Source organism: Chaetodon auriga, chromosome 18 (genome assembly GCF_051107435.1).
Source record: "Chaetodon auriga isolate fChaAug3 chromosome 18, fChaAug3.hap1, whole genome shotgun sequence".
Lineage (NCBI taxonomy): Eukaryota > Metazoa > Chordata > Actinopteri > Chaetodontiformes > Chaetodontidae > Chaetodon > Chaetodon auriga.
The window spans coordinates 11,021,995-11,038,899 of record NC_135091.1 but is presented as its reverse complement, the minus strand read 5'-3'; the positions used below and the strand labels follow the sequence as shown (position 1 = coordinate 11,038,899).

The following is a 16,905-nucleotide window of genomic DNA, read 5'->3' as shown; positions in this document are numbered from 1 at the left end:
ATATGTATGCATGCTTTCCTGTAGGTAAAGTTGTTGGTGCTTGAATGTATGCATGCGTGTGTATGTGTGTGTGTTGTTCCCACAGAGCTGCAGAGCATATGATAATTGATGATGACTCATTCAGACCTTTGCTTATTTTGTATGCAGGAGACGAAGAGAGGAGGAGGAAGAAAGCGAGAGAAAGACAGGGAATTAGTGATGTACTTGGGAGTATTGTTAAGGTGTGCGGTCCGACTGCGTGTTTGTGTGTGTGCTTGTGAGTGTACTCGGGTCGGCCAATGATATGTTACAAGCGGCCACTGTCGGCCAAACAACCGGCGATTGGCGATATACTCGCACAGGTGTGTGTCTACCCCAGAACCGTCTTTGTAGTCCAACAATTGGCAGTTCTGTTTGGTCAAAATAAACCCCTAATTCACCTCTTTTTCCCTGCTGCCTCTATCTGCCGTTGCTGGTCTCTTATGCTAATGGATTCATCCAACCACCCCAACCCCTGTGTGCATATGTTCCCAAGAGATGATGTTGTCTCCCTCTGACCCCTGAAAAAGGCCCTAGAAGAGCTGCTGTGTGTGAATCCATGTGTACGAATCAGTATCGGTTAAACAGACTCATTAGGACAAAACATCTTTCAGTGAAAATACTGTTTATTTTGAGAGAGGCTAAAATTGAACATTGACTCATCAACTGCTGGGAACCAGTTAATGAAGCTCTCTGGCAAAATGCCTGCACTCTTAAAAAGGGCTCTGTCTTTTTCATGTGGTGTTGATGTTCTGTTGTTCACGAGTCCTGCATTAAAAGTAGCACAGAAGATGTTTTAACTACATTAATTCATGTGTTACGGTAGCTGGCAAACCAAACAGAACCTGAAACAGAGATGTTGAGCCATATGGAGGCAACGCATCAGCTCATATACTGAAGATAGACAAGAGCAACATGTGTTAAGAACAAAATATGCTGAGACATCCAACCACTGTGTTGGTTAATAGCTGAATTCCTGAATTCAAACCTGCAATAGTCATCAAATGGTGAATATTGTCAGTAAGAAAAAATAAATAAGAAGCCGACATGAGGTGGACTGTAGCAGAAAACAGCATGGCTCACGCTTTAAAGTCTGACTGAAATCTCTTTTGGACATCCCTTTTTGTGGTCAAAAATGTTTTTTTTAGATAGTATTGTTCATAGTTTTTATCACTGGGGGTTTTCAGAAATGTGATATTTAAGAGGAAGGACCACAGCAGCGTCTAACAGACCGATGTTAGCAGTGCACTTTTCCCCGGAGAATATTTGTTTGGTTGTTCGTTCAGGAGGGAGCCATCATGAAACCAAAAAAGTATAAGAGGTGAATTTACTGAGCAGATATATTTGCTGTAGCAGACAAAAAAAAAAAAAAAAACGCAATTTCATTTCAGCTGGACTTTAATATTACAGCTCCCTGGATTTATAAAGATGAATGTGTGCATTGTGATTTAGCGTTGGCTCCAGTGTAATGCCACGACTTCATGCTCTCTTTTATAATGATTTTTGGTTTCAGGTATCGATTTTTCAATAATGCACAGCCAAAATGTGTTGGCTGCCTTAATTATAATGTTGGAAATATTAAGCTGTTATCATCTCATCATTCCACTGGTCATACTCAAAGTCAATAAATACTCAATAATTTGGGTTTTTGCTAATACTGAGTAGGTTCGTGAATACATCTACAGCATATGATCAGTCTATGAATAATAGACTGCGTATCCTGAGTGTTTGTAGTGGAGCCATAGATGGAGATTGTTACTTCTAGTCTTCAGTAGCAGACACACAAACCTTATTGTTCTTGGGAAAGGGCAGCAATATTGTGACTGCAGTGCAGCATGGACTCCCTTATTGTATTTCCCAGTCTGGTATCTTGATTTTAAGTCACATCCGCACTGTAGTGTATTGATATTATAGTAACTGTTTTTGTCTGAGTTTGCACGGATCTGCTACAATCTGAGGATCAGACGGACACACAAACGTATTAAAACCACCATTAAAACAAATACTTTAGCGCTAATATCTATATCTTTTGGATTTACGAGCCTCATCGCTGCAGAATGCCGTTACATTTTCTTCTATAGGTCTACACCAGGCTATAAGTTATAAGCTGATTCCCTGTGGATTTAGTTTTCATATCTGTTTCTGTGTCAATACAGTTAAATTAAAGGTGACTGTTTTCAGCCTCATCGTCTGTATACAACCCTATTAAGCACTTTGTAACTTTGCTTCCAAAGGTGCTGTACAAGCAAAAGATGTAGACCGCTGTGTCACTGCTGCCCGCTGAGGACAAACTTGGTCAAAGCGCTTCCAGTGTGTCCTCGAATCAAACCTTGTGGCAATTTAAGAAAAGCAATTTTCCAAACCTTTTGTAATGAAACATTATCGATTCGAAAGCGTCTCAGGTTTGAGATCCTGTTAAAACTTTATTAGAACTATGTTTGTGTAACGACGGCGGATGATGTAATGTGGTTTATTTGTATTGATCCCTGAAGGGAACTTCTGTTTTCACTTGCCTCCCTCCACAGAGGTCACAGGTCAGGGTCAGCTACAGAACAGCACCTCTGGACCTGGTACTGCAGGCATTTAGTGTCTTGCTGACATGAGGCCTGAAGCTGGTCCATTCGTAACTACTCTCCAGCCTGCTGCTCAGAAAAGTGTCTTCAGAACCACTTTTGAGTTTCCTCTCTCCAGTGTGCAGCTGTTAAACTCATCACTCTCCCCCCGATGCCAATGCACTGTACACTCACACTGTCTGGAGAGCAGTTTACAGAGCAGGACAGAACTGTCTTCAACCTTTCGTTCACGGTCCTCAGAATCGAGTCTCAGAGCTGCCCCTCTTCAGTGTGCTGCTGTTAAACTCGTCATGCTCAAAGCTCAGATTATTGTGCGACCTCGATATCATTAGCAGCTTCTCCCGCTTACTGTAGTCGCGCCTCTCTGCCGCGGACGGTGACACATCTGACAGCCGCTCCCCTTGCTCGTCCCTGTCCTCCAGCCGCATGTAGCCTTTACTGCTGCCCCGGGTGCCGCTGTTGCTGCGGCTGCTGTTGCTACGGTCGAGGCGTGGCCAGCTGGGGTGCTTCCGCTGCTCCGGGTGCACGCTGAGCATGCTCGGCCTGCGCTCCAGGTCCAGGGATTTGGAGTGGCTGCTGAGCATGTGCAGAGAAGAGTTGGAGCCAAAGTCAGTCCTGGCTGCTCCCGGGGAGAGCCAGCAGCCTGAGGTAGAGGAGGGCGCGGGAGAGAGGGAGGCAGAGGAGACAGAGGACCAGTGAGAGGAGGAGGAGGCGGAGTTACTCCGGTGTAAGCCTGGTGGTTTGGAGGCTTTGGCAACAGATGCTATGGGAACCACCAGAGACTCCATGGAGCTCAGAGGCTGTGACCTCTCTCCATCTCTCCTCTCTCCTCCTCTTTCCTCCTCAGTAATCGCCTCCATCTCCGGTTCGTCAATAACGCAGTTGTTGAGTTTTATAACCGGGAGAGTAAATGCAGAGATAGAGGAGGAGACGATTGAGCGTGCATGGTGTCCTCCCTTCTCCCCGTCTCCGTCCACTGACCACTGGTGGCGCGCCGAATCCGGGCGAGCCAACCCGAGCCCCGGGCCACAGAAGGGGCCATCCTTGTAGAGCGGCGCCAGCAGCCCCGCAAAGGTACAATCCAACTTAGCTAGTTCCCCGTGTCTGTGAAACTCCTCGCCCCCTAACAGCACCTCCTCCTCTTCTGTAGACACTCCTCCGCCACCTCCAGATCGAGAGGAGAATGCGAGGAGGGAGTTGCTGGCCATCCGTGCTGTGTTATCGCCATCAAAGGCTCGGAGATCCCCAACTTCTCTTGCATAGGTGCTGTTGCGGTGATGGTGTTGTTTCTGCTCTTTCTGCCTGAGGCGATGGATGTCGATGACTGTGGAGTACATGTCTCTCATATGGATGATCTAGAGAAAAGGAGAAATAGATTAATAGTCGTAGCAGTGGTATTTGTTTTTGGATTACCCGAGAAGATGTTTAGTAGTCCATTATAACATACAGTATTATTATTCTATCTACAGTTTCGTATGGTGGATGTTTATGACCTTGGAAGACATATTTTTCACATGGATTACCTGAAAGGGGGGAGGGAGGAGGAGAGGACTAATCGCATCAAGGAAGGGAGGGAGAGGGCATAAGAGCAGAGGAAATGTGATCAGAGGAAAATTGCAGAGATATGGGTGGAAGGAGGATGGCAGAAATATGATTTGCATGTTAGTTATGTAGAGATGATGAATATGGATGACTGCAGTGTGCATGCCCCTCATTTTGTAGTGAGTGGAGGAAGAGCAGAAATGAGAAAACAGGGTTGGGACAGAATGCTAACTACATATTCTATTGACTTAGCATTTGTGTGTCACAACTGAAATATTGTCAATATTCCTTGATAATCTAGATCCAATTTCTGCACAAATCAGTGTTTCAGACCTTGCAAAGCAGTATGAGCTCTGTCTATATTTCCTGTTACAGCTTGTTGGCTTGTCTGTAGACCCTCAAAATCCACGGGAAAGGCTTGTATTTCATTCTCCAGCACCTGATTTCAGCCCTACCTTAGTTTCTCTGTCTCTGTTTTCATGAAGAATGGCATTAGCACAGATGAAGATGAAAATCCCAATGCCCATGGTGAAGGGCCCAAACATCTTCATCCTCTCGGAGTGACGATGCTGTTCCAGGAACCGTGTCAGAGCGCCCCCAGTCTGCTTGGAGGGCGTACCTGCATGCAGAATGCATGGAGAGTGGGAGCCATTTAATATCAGGAGTTTGAGTTTCTAAATCATGGAGCAAGTATCTAAGTTTTCAGAGGTAGCTTAGAGGAACTGACTCCGACCTTGCACGTTATGACTAGTGCTGGAATTCGCCACAGCTCCCTCTGTGGCAGCCATCTTGGCTCCTTCAGTGTGCGATTTGGCTGAAGGCACAGCTTCACTGTGCGGCCAGTAACCCAGGGTTGCCATGCCAATCCCTATAGCCAGGATGACGAGTCCCAGGAGGAGGAAAAACCCAGAAGCGGAGTAGAGGCGGAGCCTACCGCGCACTACCACAACATCAGTGCGTCGTTTCCGTTTTCTGATTGAAAAGTGTGGAAAAAAGAGAATTGAATGTTAGTAACATTAGAGCCACCAGGTGTTAGACTTAACTTTTCAGTCAGTGCTGGCTTTTTCTAACATTAAAACGAGCACTGCTCATGAGTCGCATGCAATTAAACTGCAGGTTCCTGTTTCCCAAAGAAGTTGCACTTGCAACTGCCAAAGACCAAGGGATCCTTGCATTTACCTTTTCATCAGTAACTACTAAGATAATCACCTGGGGGCAGACTCTGGGGCGGGGTTTCCCAGGCCTGGTGATGCAGGTGGTATAGGCCGGTGCTGCGAGCGAGCAGAGTCTTGGCGTTTTAGCTTAGCCAAGCCTGTTAGCACACCTGCTGCTGCAGTCATACTGAACCTGCAGATACACATACAGAAACAAATTAGTAATGGCTTTAGCATGTACTGTACACAGACATAAAAATATGCAACTGAAAAAAAAACAGCTGCAAACATCCATTTAGATGCACAAGAAGAAAAAAAACATGACCAACAACCATATTTAAGAACAGGTCTGGGGATGCACATATGTATTCCTGCATAACCCACATCTCCCAGATGCTCTGAGTATAGGTGTGAAGACACTTAATATTCAGAGTGCAGCATCACTCACAATCAAGCAGATTGAACCAGTTACAGGGATCACAGCTCTGTTTATGTCACGCAGGCATGTCACCTCATGCACGGCAGTGACTTTTGAAAAGGTGCAGGTGACAGTTTTTTACATACTTTTGCAGAGAAACTGTCAGACTTTCAGCGTCTTTCCAAGTTTGAGAAATGCTCTTTAAATGTTAACAGTACAACAGTCTCCTCTGTTTACTGGTGATGTTTTGTTGTTGGAGGCCAGACTTCAGGCACACACTGGCAGGGCTGAGAATGTGTGTGCGTGTGTGTGCTCACTGTATGTAGTCACACACTCCTGCTGGATGTTTGTTTACTGTATTCTTCCTGTGTGTGTGTGAGAGAGAAACTCAGGAAACAGGATGATAAGAGATATAGAAATAGAAGGCAAACAGACAGAGAGGAACACATGTTGCTTGTCTTTTTTCATCTCAGTTCTGATCAGTAATTTGTTTATATTTTGTCCTTATTTATGTTGTTGCACTCATAAAATTGGAAATATAGTATGTTCTGACATAATATTCAAATTAATCATAGACTATGTGCTCACCAGCTGCTCAGACGTCTATTAATAGTTATTAAAATGAAGAGGGCTTAAAACAAACAGCCTTATTCCGGGAGCCTTCATTTGGGTTTAAATGCCTGTTAATCTTGGTGCACATGCACATTAGCATTGTCCTGTTTAGTACCAAGAGGATTAAACTGAGTATGTTTGGTGTTGAATTACAAAGGTGCAAAATTTGAATGTAAATTTCAATTATTGTTTTCAGATCAAATTCAAGCAACGTAACATCATCATACAGAAGAATCACCAGTGGAAGGTAGCATTACAACCAAAGAACATGAATTTCTCTGATGTTGGCTGCGAGAACCAACACAAAAGCCTTCATCTACTCCCACCATCCAGTGAATTAACTTGATGGAAATGTCCCCACAACAACTGGTAAACTCTTTGCTTCAAAACTGAAGCTCAAGGATGGTTTGATACCAACTTCAAACTTCAGACATGTAAGTTTTGCCATTTCTATGTTGCTGTACTGCATATTTTGCCAGTTAGCCTGTTGAATGTGGCATTAGCATGTTCCACAGCTAATGTGGCTATTAGCAGCTATTGTTGAGCCACACGCTGGAGCAATATTGGAGCATTTAATAGAGGGACAGGCAGGAGAAACTGTGACCTTTAAGCCTCATTTGAAGCCAATTAAATAACCAGAGTAGCAGCTTGGATATGGGAAACTGTTTTCATGTTGTTCTGTCATGCCAGAGCTGATGTTATCTCCACACTTCATACTGCAACACAAGCTCAGCTGGTTTTGTTGTTACAGGAAGCCCCCTCTGCTGTGTGCCACATACGCTGTATGTAAATGTACTTGATAGACATGCCCCATGGTACACTGACTGCTGAATTCATTTAACATATTTTGGGTTGTTTGTCATTTAAATGCTATTGAAATGCTTAATTTTAGTTCATATCATTGTCCCCTAGCACCAACACGTCCTCATACCTAAACAACAGAAGAGACTGTTCGCCAATGACTCCAAAACATCATGTGTAACTGTTGGAGCGTCTCAGCGACAGGTGCACATACTCAGAGAGCTGGAGTTACATTCAGTAAACACTGTTTGACATTATGAAGCAGTCGCAGTTTTAAACATGGTAAATGTTTGAGAACGGTTGCAGTCTGCTTAGGTTTCGGCGACGAGACTACTTGATTGCGTTTATGTACATGATGTAACTTAAGTTAAAATAAGTCAAGAGACGAGCAGTGGTCACCTGACTTCCTCCTTTGCTCCCCTCATGATTATTACAGCCACTAGTCGCTGCCTAACACACATAAATATGAGTTGTAATGAGCTGCACAGACGACCTTTACGGACGTGTTTCTGGGAGGATGGTCTGTGGCACAGTAGTAATTGTAATGTCTGTGTGTATAAAAGGAAAAAGCAGATTTAGCATGGGAACACGAGGACACCCATGACCTTTGTCTATTTTGTAATCTCATTCTCCCTCCTCGCTTCCACAACTCTCTTTTTATTTCTCCAAGAACACACTATCTGTAAATCTCCCCGTCCCTCCTCCATTCTCGCCCTCAGTCTGTTGGCTAATGCATTCTGGTTGTGATCCTGAATAAATTTTTCCTTTCCGCGCTTCCTTCTCCTCCACCCGAGCTTTTCGTTCTCATCTCATCTCTCTGTTTGTCTTTCTCCTCCTCCTACCCCTCTGTCTTCTCAGATCTATTTTTAATCTGTCTCTAATTTTAATTTTCTTTTATTTGGTTCCTTTCCTGTTTCTCACTGCCTTCCTTTCTTTTCTTCTACATATCTCAAAGCGGTAAAGTCTGTTTTATTGATTAGAATCAGACAAAGCTTTTAGTATTTAAAGTAACTGTGAATCACACAGAAGACCAGACGCACTCTCCTCCTACCCTCTTTTCTCCTTCTCACATCTTAATGTATTTTTCATGTCAATCATCTTACTGGTAATTCTGCTGTAGGAGAGTGCTTTACCACAGATGGTGAATCACACAAGGACAAACACAACCAGCCTCTTCTCTCGGGTTTTTCTGCGCTCCCTCTCTCTGTCTCTACTTGATTCTCTCCTTTCACTCCTTGGTGTGCGTCACACGGGAACCCACACAGTGTTTCAAGAGCAAGGGGAGAGATTTCCTCCGTTTACTGAAAAATGAGAAGGGGATGGATGGGAGTGCAGGGGAAGGATAAAGGAAAGGAAACAGGGGAGACGAACGGGAACAGGAGGGGGTGAAGTGGGATGGAGAAGACGATGAGGCACATATCGCTGTACATTAGTGGACCTACCTGGGTGAACACTATGTTTATGTGGAGCCTAATATTTAGATTATAATCAGTTTAAAAGACCAAACAGATAAAAAAAAATCCTGCATATAAACACCTCAAACAGAGTAAACAGGCCCAAACTGATTGAACATTCAATTGGTTGCAGAGGGAGAGCTTAAACGTGACTCCATCAACTTCCCTTTTACAAAAGCACGAAGTAATGGGAGTGCGACCTCCGGCAAACGTCACTGACTGTGGCGTGGATGTGGGTTTGGAGGATGAATCATGTGATGGAGAGACTGAATAGTTCAGATGAAGTTGAAGATAGCATTTCTGGAAAGTTTACCTGACAACACCGCCTCCCCCATCCAACGTTAGGCAGCGTTAGCTACACTAATACCAGTCTCATGTATTAGATCACATCCCTGTGAACAGGTGACCCGAAATCTTCGATTCAGAATGAGTTCAATCAAGATGAAAAAAAGTGGGCATGTAACTGCAGCTACTGAGTCATGACGGCAAACTGAAAGCCTGCGCAAAGAGCTGAACAGTAAAAAAACAATGGTAGGAACTTTTGAAGGAGACAAAGTGTGGGGGGGGGGGGGGGGGTAGGAAGAGGAGGCACAACAATAAAGGAGAGCAGAGTGCTGTTCCTGCCAGTGATGACAGACCAAAACAAGCCATGTGCATCTGTAGTTTTAACAAGGCGGGCGTAAGAAACAAGCGCGGCTGAGAGAACAAAGTGCTGCCGTAACAGACACAGCAGCAGCCTAACGAGAAACCGCTCAGGCTCTGACACAACAAGGCTCTCTGCTGTGGGGAACATGCTGGACCTGTGCAGTGACCACAGCAAATGACAAGGTAATATTCAGCAACCGCACTCGACACCTAACACCAATCAGCGGGTCTGCGCTGGGCGTTCGTACTGTGTGTGAACCTGCTTTTTTTTTTTTTTTTTTTTTTTTACATGCAGAATTAAAGAAATAATTCACTGTGTTATGTTTGAGTCTGTTAAGAGCATCAAAGCGGCTGTTTTCTGGAGCAGCATTGCCCTTTTTTTGCTAAATATATCATGATCGTACAGACTGTATGAATGTTAATATACATATTTTTCCACCACCTATTAGATAAAACTTATGAATAATGCGAGATCCACTGCTCCATTTTCCACTTCACGGCCTTAATAAGCACTTTTCTAAATGAGTCTTTAATGAATCATGAATTAGCCTCTATGTGGTCATGACTCAAATCTATGCATCCTCACAGTAAGGCAAGAAAACTATTAGACTATTATGATGGTACCTCCCCCCCTTCAGGGAGCAGATTGATTCTGTTACTTTGAGACTTTTAAACATTTTCAGACGCACTTGCACGAGTTCCCATTTTAAGAACATCATGTCACGCAGAGCGGAGATTTCCCTCCGCCGTGACATCCCTCTACACGTGTCGCGTCCTTGAGCAAGGAGATGCCTTTTGTAGCACGATAACGACAAGTTACCTATCTATAGGAGACGTCACGTGATGTGTTGTCCCTATAGCAACAACATGTGCTGCTGCAAGGTGACACGTTTCTATAGCAACTACCAGCTGTGTGCGCAGGAATGACAGCTATATCATTAACACTACATCCCTGTGACAGAGGGGCATTTCCCATGGATCATTCTGATTCATATTTTTATTCCCTGTGTGAGGATACGGGGCAAAAACAAACCTGTATATCGCCACTGATGCTTTGGAATGATTTCAGTCTCACCCCAGTGAGACAGGGAGGAAAGGGGGAGATGGCAGAGGATGCTGGATTAGAGCTGGGAGGGAATGGAGGGAGACAATAGGGATTTGGCAAGTGGGATGAAATGAGAAGAGGAGCTGGTGAGAAGGAGACACCAGGGATGAACAGTTTGGCATGAAAGATGCTTACAAGAAAGAAAAAAAAAAAACCTTGCATTTTTTTGCACTTTCAACATTTACACATTAGCATTGCGTTCGGGGTGTTAATTATCTCTCATCTTGTTTCGGTGATCTGCGCTGAAGCTCTACAATTCTCTCTGAATTCCACACATGAGAGAGAGAGAGAGAGAGTTTGGACAAGGAAAGAGGACAGGACAGGTGGGATGGAAAGACAAAGCAAGAAGACGTCAGGGGTAAAGATACGAGAAGCCAGGAGCTGAAGGAGACAGCTAGAGGGGAAGACGGGAAGCGAGAGAACGGAGGAGGTGCTTTGAACTACACATAACAAACTCCAGGGGCTTTTTTTGACTCTAGAAGGAAGCCGAAAAAAAGTTGGTCTCAAGTGACTCACTTCAGTGAACTGTACGCTGATACGTCATGGAGAAAGGCATTTAGTATTGACACAAATAGAGTAAAAGGGAAAGATGTAATGAGAGAGGAATGAGCAGGAAGATAAAAACGGAGCGTGCTCAGGAGGGAAAAATTTGTATCCATCATGCCTCCCATTACAGCTAGAGTGGGTCATGTGTTTTTGTTTCTGTATCAGAAACCGCTCTGCTGAGGTTAAGTGAGGCCAAATTGCTCTAATAAATGCAATACTGTATCGTTGTCCGCCTAAATGGATTTAAATGGCGAGACGGACAAAATGCCCCCTGCTGCAGCACTTAAGGTCACCTGCCATGACATCACGAAGCTGGGAGTCAAACTACCACTAATGCTGGGAAGGCGACCCTTAGAACGACACTCATAAGAACTATTTCAGCCTCTCCAGGATGTTTTGTTTTTCCTGAGTATTCCTGCAGAACTCAAGTTTTACGTTCAGAATATCAAAAGGTACTTTACTTTCTCCTCTATTGCAAAGACTGAAGGAAATTACCTGCACGCGTCAAGGGCAAATATCCAGTGAACAATATGTGATCTTTTGACAGCCTGTGCTAGATACTGCTTTTAACTTCAAATGCTGAAATAAAGGGACTGTCAAGTTTTAACGCCCAGTTCAAACTAAGTACTTTCTTTCAAAGTACACCTACGCTGTCAAGCAAAATTGTACTAACAGAGTTCAGGTGACTGGAAAAGAGCATGTTCATACACTGGTTTTATTAGATACCAGTGAATTTAGTGCCATGTTTGACATTTCTTTTGTTGTTGTCAAGAAAAAATTTTATTAGTGGGACAGCTGCCGTATCTGCCATTTCATGTTAGGTCAAAGAAATCACAGTATAGAGCAATATAGTACAGCAAAGTATAGTGCAGTATAATATATATAGTAGTTTAATATAGTATAGTGTTATATAGTGCAGTATAGTATAATTTGGTGCACTACAGTATAGTATAATATATAGTATAATGCACTATAGTGCAGTAGAGTATAATGCAGTGTAGTGTAGTATGCTATGTAGTATAGTACCATGTACTGTGGAGTAGTATAGTATAGTAGTACTGTATAATATAGTATAGTTTACTACATTGTATAGTAGTTTGGTATATATAGCTCTACTACACATACATATGTATGTATAATATAGTACAGTGTAGTATTGTGTCAAATAATGTAGTCCAATCTCATACAATACTGTAGTACCACAGTAATATAGTATAATATGGATTATAGTACAACATAGGATGGATAGTGACAAACGGACTAAGGGCATAGTTTTATGTGAGTATTAAAGAATCATGCTGTTGGTTTTATGTTGTGTTTCAGCCCGTTAACTACACATTGTGTACACTTTACAGTGCATAAATAAGTAGATAATCACTTTACCAAATGGGCACTGGGAGTAAATGCAGCTACAATCAGAGAGTTTTTGGAAATCTTCTTACCACGCACCTTCCAAAAACCCAAAAACCATCAACCTGTAATGGAAGAAGTTCACATGATCCTTTTTACAAGGTTCATGATTGCTTTTTTTTGCCTCCTGGGTTTTATTTTCCAGACAAAATCGCTCTCTAATGTGAAGCTTTTTGGCAGCAGAGTCTTGATTGTCAGATGCTCTTAAAGCTTCCATAAACACAGTAACATGGAGGAGTATTCAAAAGCTCACCCTTCTGCAGTTAATGTGACTACACAATGACAACTCTGACAAAAATGAAGAGTTTCCTGTGAGGGATGATCTTCACCACAAATGTACACAACTTTCCTAAACATTACTTTTTAATATTGTAGTTAGTGACACATAATACGCTGCCACACGCGAGACCACGACTCATGTGTTCCTTAAAAAATGGTTCTTCTGCTGCCCTCGGCAGTGTGTGACAAGAGCGATATAACAGAGATATGATGTGACACAAAGCTGTGAGACGAATTACAACGCGTGATGTGCCTTACAGCAGGTGCAGCTTTTTTTTTCTTATCGCAGCCACTTGTGTGTACACTGAAGTGGAATTCTGTGTTTGCTTTTCCGGAAAGGTCAGAGGTCAGAGTCGGCCGCAGAGAAGCACCCCACAGCTGCCTGACCAGACGAGGTGATTTCAGTCACTCTGCTGACCAGAGATCCCTCTGCTACCAGCTGATCGTGTTGCTGTTTGCTCCCTATATCCAGGCGAAACGACGCGGGGGTGTGATCCCTGACCGGCTGCCCACCCATGTGAACACAACTGGAAAGAGGAACCGCCATCTTGGATTGAAGGAGTCTGCAGCAGCTGGCGAGTGTTGAGCAGTGACTGTGAATCCACAGTCCATAAAAGCTTCATGTTACTTCAGGAACGTCCGACTGATGGGCGCTTTTAGTGTTTTGTTTTGTTTGGTAAAATTAAAGAAAAGGTTTAATTGAAGAGTTTGACTTCATGTTGTTGTCAAAAGAAAAATGGACTATCTGGAATTTCCATATTTCAAGTGTCAAGTTGGATATATTGGCGCTTTCAGAAATCTCAGCTTGAATGCTGACTTGAACACAATTAGAAACTGGTAATTACAGTAACTCTGATATGACAAGAAGATGCCATTAACCCTCTGCTCAGGCTGACAGAGTGAGACTGTGCTGCGAGTTATATGACGCCACTATATGTCACTCTAACAAATACAGGGAAGGAGGATGTGAATTAAGCTCGGTCGGTAAGCACACGCAGTCCTGAGAAGAGCTGTAATCAGGCAAAAAACACCTGTGCAGCCGGACTTGAGCTGAGAAAATGGCTTTTTTTAAACTTGCAGCGATCATTTTCCACGGCTGAGTGGGTTCACAATGTTCAACGTCCTGTTTTCTACCGTGCCACTGATTAGAAATGAGTCACAGAAGGGACTGAAATTAAATATGATACCTGGAAGTTTGGGTCTGGCTGGATCCAGAGTTATCAGACCTCTACATGAGCCCGAGGCAGAACCCTGACTGGAGTCCCCATCCCCCTTGTAGCTCTTTAAAGAAGCAGACTGCCATTTGGATTAAAACAGTGCTTCATGTTCATTTGATTGCAAGTTCCGAAGTAAACTGGAGCTCATTCGAGAAGAACCAGAGGGATGAAGACAACTGAGCGGGAAAGAGGAAGAGGAGGAACAAGAATGAGCAAAGGATGAACAGCGAGCTCGTGTTTGTGCATCACTTTACTCCTACAGACTCACGGTCAATGATGAGTCATCTGTCTGGAGAATATGTCACTTTGTGTTTTCCCGCTGACCTTTCCGCAGCACATTTTCTGATGCGAGCACTCGAGTGTCAAATCCCGCGCCCTCCTCACCATCTTGTCTTCTTCCTCATTATTTTGATCATATGTTGTTGTTTTTTTAAAGTCTCGCGTCCTTCACGCTGCATCAGTGTCACTGCCTCCTGTGATCAATTCAGCACTTCTCAATTGAATCAACTTTGGAATTGAATCATCAGATGTTCATGCCAGGAGTGTGTGTGCGCGTGTGTGTGTGTTAGTGTGTGTGTACTGAAGTGAGCCCCCTGTTGATTCCAGCAGAATGACTCACTCTGTCTTCCTCACCGTCCTGATCTTCCGTCAGTCATCCACACTCATCCTGAGGCTGCCCCCATCTGCCCAGCAGCAGCGGCACCCAATCCACAAGCTAACAGTTCTTATGTAATTTGGCCTTTCAGGCATTCTTAGCCGAAAAATTTAAGATAAACAAGAATATTTTCCTCAGATGGGGTCTGAAGGATGGACTATTTTTGGGGGGGGGGGTGGTTTGTGGGCTTGCACATCTCTCTGTGGGAGGCTTTGCAGCCACAAAGTGAAGGAACTGCTGACCTAGGGGTATTTAAACGGGATTATCCAGTTAGTGGAAATGTGTGAAGGGGGATTATCTGATATGTCGCATGACTTCTTAATGATTCTCAAATTAAACCGCAGAAAATGTTTGGCAGCGTCTCACAATGAGCCATTAGGCTCAGTGTGTCACCCAAACAGCTCTCAAGGTGAGAGTTACTCCTAATTCTCCATCCTCGTTCAAATCACTCCAAAGACAATAAAGCCAGAGGCAAAGCACCACTTATTAAATCCTCCTCCACTTAAAAATCTATTTTTCTTGTTCTTCCTTCACGGGGATGTTTGACCTTCACTGTGCAGAATGATGTATGTGCAGCGTTTGACACCAGAGGGCTGTTTTCACATTCAACACATGTCCCTGCGCTCGTCTTTCAAAGCATTTTCTGTTAAACTTGTAGAGAATCTCTTAATGTCCCGACAGCAATCGATAAATCAAGTGTTCTGACAAAAAAAATAAATAGCACCCTGTATCTTGCATGTCAATGAGACACAGTTGGACTTGGTTAGCGGTTAACGCTGCACTGCGCTCGTAGCACAACACCTAGGCCAAAGAACGAGTGAGCGGCTGCAGCAGCAAAAGACGCTCATTTCGTTTGTGTTTATATGATTGTGGCATTTAACTGAGTTGTTTCATAAATATCCAACTAAAAACGCTGAGAGCTTAGCAAATGCGCTTTTTTCCCATTGGATGGAATCCAACATTACCAGCTCCATCTTTCAATCTGAGGACATGCACATAGGAGCGGGATGTGACATCACAACTGGGAGCCAATCATGTTCAGATATGCAACTTGCACAACTTGTTCCCATCAGTTTCTGGATTTTTCAATGTGGGAGAGGGGGAAGATGTAATTTTCAGATTTTTGGACAAGTTCATTTTTTTTTTATGTCTTCAACGTGTCTGGTCTTTAATAAAGTTTGAAGGTTTTTTTGTTTTGTTTTGTTTTTTTTTACTGAAAATGACCACTGACCCTTTAATGATGACCTTTGACCCATCTTCAAAGCATGAATACTGACATGATGCCTTGTTTGGCGACTGAGAAGTGTGAATTACAGTAAAGAGATAACAGGCAGGGATCATCTCCCCCTTGGCACAATGAGCAGATCATAGTGTTCCCTCTCCAATAGATCCAAAAATACCTAAAACAGACAGTAACACAACAACAGATAATATGCTGGTCAAGTCCTGTCCATCAATTAGGCTGCTCCAGTAGAACTGAATAGAATAGATGTGGCCTTAATGTTAAACTTCCTCGTTCATCAAATATTAAAGGGAACGTGATTAAATATGGATGGTAATAAAACAGACAGACTGCTGGGCTGTCAAGTTGAATCGTTACAAAGCCAGTGTGTTAAGAGTTGGAGAGGTCAAACACAGCGCAGTTCTTACCTTTGCAAGAAGCCGAGTTTTCTCTGTCACTGTGCCATTAGGCATGGACTGGGATCAGGCTGTAACCTGGAGGGAAGTAAAAAGCCATCTTCCACTTTGAAGGCTACTTCCACTGAAATGCCATGCCGGAGAAAATGCAGATGACACGGGGACGGGTCAGCTCCCATGCAGTGTTTGGAAACAGCAGCACAGTCCTTACTCCCAAGCAAGATCCTCCATGGAGACGACCACAGTTTGTCTGGGTCAAAATAAGGTTACGAGCTTTCAAAGTGTCTATTTTAATGACTTTGATAGGCGAGGAGCCCGTTTTACGCCTTATGGAGCGAATGTGCGCTCAAGATAATGAGGGCGGTGAGACGCGCTCCTAATTACGACTGAAGGAAACCCCTTCTAAACATTCCGCCTATTTAAAGTCGTAAACGCTCACTTGTAATTTCCCATGCAGCGGAATATTCGTTGTTTTCACTGGAAAAAAAGACGCTGCTGCTTCGTCCCTCCTGACTGTAATGCGTAAAACTCGCTATCCCGATTTTCGCGTCCAAACAACTTGACTCCAAAAAGAGAGAGAGAAAAAAAATACAACTCTTTCTAGAAAAATCTCATCTTTTGTTGTTGGCTTTTTAAGAAAAGATGGTGAGCAGAGTAAAGCTGCGCGTACAGCGTGTTTTTATTCCTCTGAGCCGGAGAGAGAAGAGGCAGCTCCATCCAGTTTCTCCAAAGCGCTTCTACGCTTGTGGGAATGCGAGAGGCTTTCACTGAGGGGTGTGTGTGTGTGTGTGTGTGTGTGTGTGTGAGACAAAGAGAGAGAGAGAGAGAGAGAGAGAGA

The 16,905-nt window shown here is 43.6% G+C and overlaps 1 protein-coding gene across 1 annotated transcript; it reads right to left on the bottom strand.

Moving 5' to 3' along the window:
• Positions 1–629: 629 nt before the first annotated feature.
• On the bottom strand, positions 630–16,872 carry tmem200a (transmembrane protein 200A). The gene is made up of 5 exons (XM_076757092.1): positions 16,080–16,872; positions 5,343–5,480; positions 4,867–5,105; positions 4,589–4,752; positions 630–3,946 (listed from the first exon to the last, which is right to left on the bottom strand). Exons 2-5 carry the CDS (start codon positions 5,471–5,473, stop codon positions 2,828–2,830), a joined length of 1,653 nt encoding a protein of 550 aa, XP_076613207.1. The 5' UTR covers positions 5,474–5,480; positions 16,080–16,872; the 3' UTR covers positions 630–2,827.
• Positions 16,873–16,905: the final 33 nt, after the last annotated feature.

Excerpts from the sequence above, each read along its gene's own strand:
- tmem200a (XM_076757092.1), bottom strand. The coding sequence starts at position 5,473 with ATGACTGCAGCAGCAGGTGTGCTAACAGGCTTGGCTAAGCTAAAACGC. Across the intron at positions 5,106-5,342 it reads GCCCCAGAGTCTGCCCCCAG|AAAACGGAAACGACGCACTG; the intron begins GTGATTATCTTA and ends CTTTTCAATCAG. Across the intron at positions 3,947-4,588 it reads ACAGAGACAGAGAAACTAAG|ATCATCCATATGAGAGACAT; the intron begins GTAGGGCTGAAA and ends CCTTTTCTCTAG.